General features: G+C 38.5%; 1 protein-coding gene across 1 annotated transcript; it reads right to left on the bottom strand.

The window, feature by feature from the left end:
• Positions 1-234: 234 nt before the first annotated feature.
• On the bottom strand, positions 235-6,669 carry LOC141331454 (uncharacterized). The gene is made up of 9 exons (XM_073836503.1): positions 6,627-6,669; positions 6,129-6,167; positions 4,982-5,240; positions 2,965-3,110; positions 2,225-2,504; positions 1,985-2,124; positions 938-1,029; positions 766-862; positions 235-657 (listed from the first exon to the last, which is right to left on the bottom strand). The coding sequence occupies exons 1-9, from the start codon at positions 6,667-6,669 to the stop codon at positions 632-634; spliced, it is 1,122 nt and encodes a 373-aa protein (XP_073692604.1). The 3' UTR covers positions 235-631.
• Between the last annotated feature and the right edge of the window lie 2,900 nt (positions 6,670-9,569).

The following is a 9,569-nucleotide window of genomic DNA, read 5'->3' as shown; positions in this document are numbered from 1 at the left end:
CAAATGTTTTTTCTGGCTCAGTAAGTTTCGCCGTATTTTGTGTTGTTACATTAACTGCAACATATAAAGATTCATATTATGAACAACCGCACTGTAATATCATGCCAAGTTTTCAGATTCACCAGTTGGTTGCTTATTTTGTATAAGTGACACATATGCATGTGTGGCTCTTTGATTATGATAAAAGTCCATAGAAATATTGCAGCCTGGTGCTGGATTGGTTGGTTTATTGTTCAGTGTAATATACAAGTGTACTGTATTTCACATGATGCATCAATTATTTTAACATGATGGATTAATCTTGTTTAACTCTATAGAGAATATTTCAGTCACAGAAACACAAATAATTCATATGTTAACCACCAATAATAAACCATTAACCATTAATAAATCACCACAGTGTGGCCAAATCTACCTAAAATCAAATCATTAGGCATTACATCCATGTCAGGAAATAACAGCTTATTTACTAATAAGAGACTGTCTGAATCCAAAGATGAGTTTTGTTAGACTGACTGATCATCTTAATTGCAGAAAATAAGCCCTTTACATTGTGAGGAACAGCAAATATTAAAGCAATGAAAGATAAATGAAAGATGAACAAGGTGATCTGAGGAGAGTTTTCCCATCATCATCTCTTCCTTCGAGCACTCTGAGCTGTAAATAAAATGGTTCATTATATCATAAAGACATAATTTTTCATTCTACTTGTAATATACGCATATTCATTTGACTTAAAACGTTTGTTTGTATTGAAGTGCTCACCTGGCGCAGCTTCCTTTTGCATCACTTCCTGTTTGGGCGGTTGGGTCCATTGCAGCCTCACATCAGAAATTCCTCGTTGGGCCAGAGCCGACTCCAGCTGAAATGAGCAGATCTCTTAAAACTGCTATCAATGAGATTTTATTTCAGATATCTGTATGTTTAACTCTCTCACCTGTGACAGGAGCTGGACTCTCATTTCAGGTTCAGACAGACTCGAACTAGACTGCAGCTTGACCTTCACAAAGGTTTTCTTCAATAAAGGACCTAGAAGGGCACACAAGAGTGAACATACGTAGAAGGGAAAGGCAAATGCTAAATGCAAATAATATAATGCAACAGGTCATATAATCATGCATTTTAAGAATACCAAAATACATCCTCTACAACATTTTGGAAGCGCATGTCTCTTTATATTAAACAGGTGCAACATGAAGAGGTTGTGCACACAAAGAAATATAATAAGATGCAATTAAATACAGGTTCACTTGCAATAAGGAAGGACATGGTTTAGTGTCGAACACAAATGCTTTTTATATCGTGAATTATTAACTGTTAAGGGCATGGACCTTAAGAAATGTCACATTTTGAAAAACAATAAATCGGTTGCATTCCTGCATTTCTCAAGATGATTTGCAAATGATTTAATTATTGTGTTTAAAAATATCAGACAAAAACTTCTTTTTCATTAAATAATAATGAAAATTATGTGTACTAGCTTCAATGCATTTATCAAAAACAACAAAAGTAGTCATATGTAAAAGTTTCGGTTTTAATGTTGAAAATAAATATTTTTATTATATTTAACTTACAGTCTGCACAGGAGCAGAAAAATGTTCAAATATTTAATGTCAACTAACGTTGCATAAATTTAGTTTTATAAGTGAATAAATATGCTTTCCACAACATCTATCACTTTATGTTTATGTTTAAGTAAAACACCCACAGACATAGCAGAAAACATTGTTTGCATTTTCTTCTGTCATTGGCCTTAATTCTAACCATTAAATCAGGCATAAAATATGAATGTGAAAATGGGTTGAACAAACGGTTGCAATCTGGCTCTGATTTAGACACGAATCATATATTTGTGGTGTTTTTCTGCTGATTAAGGGATAATATAAGACCACTTCACCTTATGGTTAAATTAGCAGCCCGAAATTAGTAAGCAAGCAGTTTTGGATTTAATTTATTTATAGCTTGATTTTCTGTTTGATCAGACCTTCTCCATAGACCTCCACCTCACACAGAGTAACAAACTTGGAATCTCCAGGAATGAACAGATTCACGTATCGACCCTCCATATTGTTACATACGTGGGTGGAGGAAACACCAGCAGGAATGCTAGAAATCACAGCACATCTAAAGAAAGACAGAGAAAACATCATTTAGATACAGTCTTTCTTCATATGTGTTTTTCAGTGATTTTCATGGATATAAGGCCACTGAAAGAGGATCTCACATTGGATTGTTGTTACCGTTGTTCTCCAGAGAGTTTCCGATCCGAATCTCAGCTCCGTTTATTCGTTCTGGACAGCAGTCTAGTCTGTTCCTGATGACTACTCTACTTACTCTGTAAATATAATTTAGATCCACCCTCCACCATGGGTTGGACTCATCATTGGTTGAGGAACAAGCTGACCATGATTTTGTGAAACCAGGATTAAAATCAATGGCATTTTCAGCAGACCAGATGTCATGGGTTGATGACTGTGTGACGTTTCTTCCTGTTGCCAAATTACCTGGAAGATATCATATTATCAATGAGTATTATAGTAAGCTTTCTTAAATCTAGAATGGAATTCCATCAGATCTTTTCACTCATTCGACCGTATTTGCAATGTCTTCCAGCAACCATTTCCTATCTTCCTTATCTACCTGAATGGGGAAAATCATGAAATCGCAAAAATTGCCTGCCACTGCCACAGCCACAATTACATTTAAATCACATATTTCAAATCTGACATTAACTAAACGTTAAAACATTAGCGATTTGGCTCCTTTATTTAGAGGGCAGGACTTATTCCTGCCAAATTAGAGAATGTGCTTTCTCCATTCATTATGAGAGCACCATATGGGTACATTTTAAAATCTATGGACCACGACTAGAACTACACCATACGATATTTAAAAACACAATTATGATATTAGAATAGCTCAAAAAGTCAAAATCACATGGAAAGTGTTAAGTAGCTGAATTACCCGGAAAAATCACATAGACTCCCACTTCACACAGAGTAAGAATCTTTGAAGTTCCAGGAATATTCGCGCTAACATAACGCCCCTCCATCCCATCACACGAGTAGCTGTAGGTAGCTCCTTCTGGAAGATCATAAACTACGGCACATCTGGGGAAAGATGAATAAGTTGCTCATTAATAGTATGGCTCCTGTATTTTGTTCTCTTATCACTAAATGTGTTTTTTATACAATATTATTACTTTTCTCTTTCTTTTAGAACACTATATTTTTATCCTTGATATTTCCTGGGGGTCCGCTTTAGTAGAAATTGAATAGGAGTGCAATTGCTTGGTGCCTAAACACACTGCCAGTTTATGTACCACACATGATATTTTGCAATATTTTTATCTTTTACAACTAAGCTGCAATAGAAATTAGCATTTATTTGTCAGGCCAATGAAACATTAGTATTATACATAGAAAATAAAGCTTTGCTGTTAATATCCTTTTTGCCTGTGTGATGCTTCAGGGAGAAATGATTTAGTCGAATTTTGATATTTTTTGTTACCAACGTTCTCTGTCGTTTTTATCCTATTGTTTACTGTATTTATTAGTTTGGCCAGTGTCATTGTGGGTTTTGGTTATTTTGATGTTTTAGGCTGTAGGGACCTTTGAAATAACTAAAGCCGTGTGGCAAAGTGATACAGACATGTAATGCGGTCAAGTTCTGCCTGGAACTAAGTTCGCCGTGCATTTCGTTAAAAATAATGCACACCATTAGAACGTTCATCAGCCAATCAGATTTAAGCATTCAACATGCCCTGTAGTATAATTATATTTTAATGTAATACAACCATCAGGGTGTAGTAAAGAGAGCACTTTCTTGAATTTGGAACAGTGTATTTGATGATGTCGGTAAAACATTGCGATGCAATTTTTAGCACGTTTCGACTGCAAAAATAAATAACCATTTACCTGATCTGAAAATGTGAGTACATCAAAATCTTGCATTGATTTCAGTCATTACTAGGGAGTTATCATGATCTTCACTTTAGAATACGGATCCCAATAATTAGTAATCTCTTCTGAAGTATTTGGTAATTCTTGAGTCATTAGGTTACTATGATCTTTACTATAGAATTAATTATACATTTTGCATCGTTTACATTAGAAGATCATGATAACTCCCTCGTTAAAAAACTATTGAGTTTTTTTTTTTTTTTAAGGTTCTGGATTGTAATACTTCTGATGGCTTTAGTAACACCGAAGTCGTTACTAGTGGATTACCATGATCTTCACTTAAGAATACGGATCCAAATAATTAGTAATTATTTTAGAAGGATGTAGTAACACATGAGTCATTACTATCCAAAACCTTACATATAGCTCAAAAGCTTACAATGATTTCAGTCATTACTAGAGAGTTATCATGATCTTTACTTTAGAATACAGATCCAAATAATTAGTAATCCCTTCTGAAGTATTGGGTAATTCTTGACTCATTACTAGTGGGTTACTATGATTTTTACTTTAGAATTAATTATACATTTTGCATCATTCACATTAATTATGAACCTGTAGTAATTCTTATTAGTTATTTGGGAGATATGAAAAAAAAATAGTAGTTACTGATTAGCTAATAGTTAACTACCACTTTCAGCTGAGTGCTATTACTGATTCGTTAATCATAATTTCTTGTTAGTTAATAGTAGTTACTATAATGTTAGTAGTGCATTAGTGTAGTTATGTATTAATGACGGAACCGTATTCTAAAGTGTTACCAATTAATCATATGAACCGCTTCTTTTTAGTAACAAATGACTCATGAGAGTAATTTAAATAATAATTTAAATGAGCTGGTTAAGAAGTCAAGAGAAATCAGTCAAGCGAATAGCTACTTCGCTTCGCTTTCCTACGGTAAAATCTGTCTGCTTTCTTTAAAGGTTTGATTTTGTTTTGTGGTCTTACATTAATATTAGCACCTGTCAATAGTTCTAAAAAGAAAAACAATTCTGTATAAGAATGTTGGAAAGACTCACACTGGGTTGCTTAAAACATCTGAAGAATCGTTTCCAACCCGAATCTCTGTCCCGTTTATCCTTTCGCCACAGCAGTTGAGTCTGTTAGTGATGGTCACTCTGTTCACGCTGTACGCCTTCATCAGATCCAGTGTCCACCACGGGTCACTTTGTGATAAAGTATGAGTACATGTGTAGCTTTTCCTATCCACAGCATTTTGGGCATACCAGCTTCCAAATAATGTTGATTGATCGGCTGAGCCCCATTCTGCAATGTTCACTGGAAAATGTTTTTTTTTTTTTTTTTAGAGAAAAAACGTATTTGTAATTACAATTAGAATTGCATTCTCACTGGAATTGTATGTGCAATAATGTAGTATCAACATTAATATTCTAAGTTTCTGTAAAGCTGCTTTGAAATAATGTGTGAAAAGACCCTAAACTGAACTGGTTTCACCTGTAAACTGTGCTTGATCTGTGGATATTTCTCTTCTGATTTAAATGAGACGACTTTTTTCACTGTAGGAAGCGTTATTATAGATCATGGATATTTTATCAATTGTTTAGACTCAATATGACGGCACCCATTTACTGCAGATTATCAATTGGTGGGCAAGTGATGGAATGCTCCATTTTTTTTTCCTACAAACTCATTTACATATTTGATGGCATTAACTCACTGTTTGTTACTAAGTTGGTTTCTGAACATCTAGGCGTCACATAGATAAAACTAAAAAACGTAAATGCATAGAGTTTAGTTTGAAGCACTGAGCAGCAACTAAACTAGATATCCATGAATACTCCTTGTGTATTCTGTGTTAGTAGAAAGTGCAGCTCCATCATTTGAATTCATTTATTTAAGATAAACCTTAAAACCAAATGAACTGTGGATGTTTTACATCCCGACTATCTGTGCACATACGTTAAGGCACAGTCAAATATTTAGTCAAAGTACAGGTATGTTGGTTAAAATGCACCAATGACTGTAAACAGGAGCGCGCATAGATGATATTATAAATCTATAGTATTTTGTTAATGAATGAAACACACCAACACTGAAATAAAGATTCTAAATAAGTGGTGTAAGTGTTTACGATTGTGGTTAGACTAAAATAAATAATGTTAATCAGACACATAATTAGACAATGTTTAACTCACAAAATCTTACCTTCTGTTTTATCCGCCTTTATTTGAACTGAGAAATACCCTAAAAGAAATTAGAAACATGGTGATGTTCAGTTTTAAATCGAATCATTGATTACATTTTGGTAAATCATTTATGATTAAAATTACAGTATGAGTAAAAACTCTCAGGAAAAAGGTCCAAAAGCCGTCACTGGGTGGTAACTTTGCACAAGCCACAAATGTCTCCTATTGAAGTACTAAAATGTACACTATAGGTATTAATGTGTATATTGAAGGTACTTACATGCACCCTTTGAGGTAAATAAGGTACAAATGTGTACTTTTTAAAAGGATACTGATCCAGTGACAGCTTTTGTACCTTTTAAAAATAAAATAAAAACAATAATAATAATGAAATGAGCAATAATAATAATAATAATAATAATAATAATAATAATAATAATAAATTGCACAGTAGTGAAAGGAAAAAAGTTGGAATCAATAAAATATTAGACACACTGAAAGTGTATATTTCACTTACCTAGGTAAAGTGACAGAATCCTGTAGAAAACCCTCATGCTCATATCAATTCTTGATTTGCTCTTTTTTCAGCTGAGGATGTTTGAATGAACAATTATGAGGCAGAGACAGAGAGAGAGAGGAGGTACATTAGTTCAACTTTACATACCACTTCTGTCCGGATGTGTCATGATCATTTCCATATTTAAGTTTAAAAATAACCAAATGTCTCATCATGAAGTAATTCTAAGATGTATTACTTTTTTTAAATCCATAATTGCACTTTATATTCCAACTACGCCACCGGGGTTTAACACCCATGGAAATAATTTAACACAGCAACACAAGTTCCTTGTTAAAAAAGGGAACAGAGGTGTGACCTTCAAGTTTAACCATTTTATTAATAAACATCATAAAAATCTCCACTTAGGCAAGATTAACTTTATTATATGATTGTATTTCTTTAAAAGCATATCACACCTTTAAGAGATCAGGGCCCGTATTCATAAAAAAATCTTAGTGCAAAGAGTTGCTCCTAGTGAAAAAATTCTAAGACAAAATGTTTGTGACCGATTTTATTAGAGACATGCTAACATCTGACAGAGTGCAGAGAATCTTAGAATATCAGGGTTACCAAGCCTGCAGAAAGGGAGAAAGGGAAGTCAAAGGGCCACGGATCCCTCAGCCAGAAAGCACACACCACACGTGCACTGATATACGAATCTGCAATAACATAAAGGTGTAGTGAAAAGTGCAAATAAATCTACTGTACACTCAAATCAATACTCATGCAGTGCATGAAAGCAGAAAATCTTACACCGCCATGCAGTGAGAAGAAGGCCCGCCGGACAACCCCAAAAGAAAAGCATTCCCATTCAGGCTGGTTGCTGTAACACAGAAAAATGGATTAAAACTTGGGTTTACAAAACACATAACCCAGTGGTTGGCATAAGGTAGGCTCTATCTATTACAAAATAAACAAAAGTTACAATTATTCAAAAACCCAAAATATCACAAACTTGAAAAATCAAAACAAATCATTATCAAAACAGCAGGGCCTGGACATCAGAAGTCCGTATGCATAGAGCTCCGCAAGGAACGATCTGCCAAATAAAAAACAATCATGAATACAAATATCCTTAAATCCAAATCAATATAAAATACAAACATTACGAAGTAAATACGACAATTGTCACGGTTCATGCATCTGCCGTGTTCTCAGGTCTTGTGATTATGTGTCTGTCTGTGTTTATTATGACATGTGCTCTGTCTTGTCAGTGTTGTTTATTATGCCATGTGCTCTGTCTCGTATCATGTGTCTGTCTGTGTTGTTCGTCATGCTCATTCAGCGCAGCTGCTAATCAGTCCGGCACCAGGTGTCAATCATTACCGTCTGCTACATAAACTCACCTCATTCTCTTCTTCCCTGTTCGATAGTCATTCTGGATTTGGACCTCTTTGTCGTGTCTTGGATTGTGAGTCTTGTTGGATGTGTATCTCGTCGTTGTTTGTCACCGGATTCATCTACACCACAGGAACTGCACGCCACGTCACCACTCTGCCATCGAGCCCTTGTGTCTGCCAGCCGAGAGAACTCACCTCACTGGAATCATCCCTTCACTTCGTCTCGTCCCTCTGGTCATCTTTCCTTTGTTTGTTTGTCTTAATAAACTTCACAAACTGCATTTGCTTCCCCTTGTCTATTTTCACCGTCACAGAACTATCGAACCACTATGGAAGCAGCAGGCAGCACTCAACTCACGGTGGAGGAAGCAGTTGGAAGCTGCATCTCTCGGCTGGACGCTCAGGAGAGGAGCGTGGGCGCTTTGGTGACACAAGTGTCGGACCTGACCCAGCGATTACAGCAGGTGCTGCTGTCCCCTGCACCACCCACACCTCCCACGCCGCCCGCTCCGCCCGCCCTGCCAGAGCCGGACGGGGCGGCCCATCAGCCGGAGCCCCGCCTTCCCCCACCCGAGCTGTACAGCGGTGAGCCGAATTTCTGCCGGGCTTTCCTCACTAGGTGCTCCATGCATTTCGCGTTGCAGCCACGCACGTTCCCTAGTGAGGAGAGCCGGGTGGCATTCGCGCTCACCCTGTTAACTGGGCAGGCGGCCCTTTGGGGCACCGCGGTGTGGGAGAATCAGGATCCGTGTTGTGCCTCGTTCTCGACACTCGCCGCGGAGATGAGAAGGGTCTTCGACCGCACGGCCACAGGGAGAGACGCCGCGAGGGCTCTGAGGGATCTCCGACAGGGGGAGAGATCCGTCTCTGATTATTCCATCGCCTTCCGCACCCTGGCGGCTGAGTGTCGCTGGAACGAGGAGGTGCAGGCGGATATGTTCCTGCATGGGTTGGCTGACCGCGTTCAACAGGAGATCTACGCCCTGGAACTACCCGCAGACCTCAACGGCATCATCGCGCTGGCGCTGCGGGTAGATGCTCGACTCTCCCGAGCCGAGCGGCGGTGGATGCCCGCTCGGCTCCCCCCTGGGGAGGGGCCACCACTTCGAGCCAGCGGCAGCAACGCGGTCAGCTCCTTCGACGATCCCGAGCCCATGCAGGTGGGTCGGGCCCGACTTACCCGGGAGGAGAAGGAGAGGCGGAGATCCCACGGCCTTTGCCTTTACTGCGGGGCGGCGGGGCACCTTGCCTTTAGCTGCCCGGTAAAAGGGCCAGCCCGGCAGTAAGTATGAGGCTACTGTCGGGTGGGGTCTGCGCTACAAAGTCCTCGTCCACCTCGACCTCAACGCTCCTCCCGGTTAGGCTTAGATGGCAGCAACATGAACTTCACTGCACTGCACTGCTGGACTCAGGAGCGGAAGGTAATTTCATCGATTCTTCTTTTGCACATCTACACCACATTCCTGTCCGTCCCCTCGCCGAAACCATCGCCGTCCACGCACTCAATGGCCAGACCCTTCCCACCATCACCTCCGTCACGGAAACCATCTCTCTCACGGTG

The sequence above is a fragment of the Garra rufa genome, chromosome 3, assembly GCF_049309525.1.
Source record: "Garra rufa chromosome 3, GarRuf1.0, whole genome shotgun sequence".
Lineage (NCBI taxonomy): Eukaryota > Metazoa > Chordata > Actinopteri > Cypriniformes > Cyprinidae > Garra > Garra rufa.
The sequence above is the reverse complement of the archived record's forward strand: the minus strand, read 5'-3'. Positions and strand labels throughout refer to the sequence as shown.

Excerpts from the sequence above, each read along its gene's own strand:
- LOC141331454 (XM_073836503.1), bottom strand. The coding sequence starts at position 6,669 with ATGAGCATGAGGGTTTTCTACAGGATTCTGTCACTTTACCTAG. Across the intron at positions 5,241-6,128 it reads AAAGGCGGATAAAACAGAAG|TGAACATTGCAGAATGGGGC; the intron begins GTAAGATTTTGT and ends AACATTTTCCAG. Across the intron at positions 2,505-2,964 it reads AGTCTATGTGATTTTTCCGG|GTAATTTGGCAACAGGAAGA; the intron begins GTAATTCAGCTA and ends GATATCTTCCAG.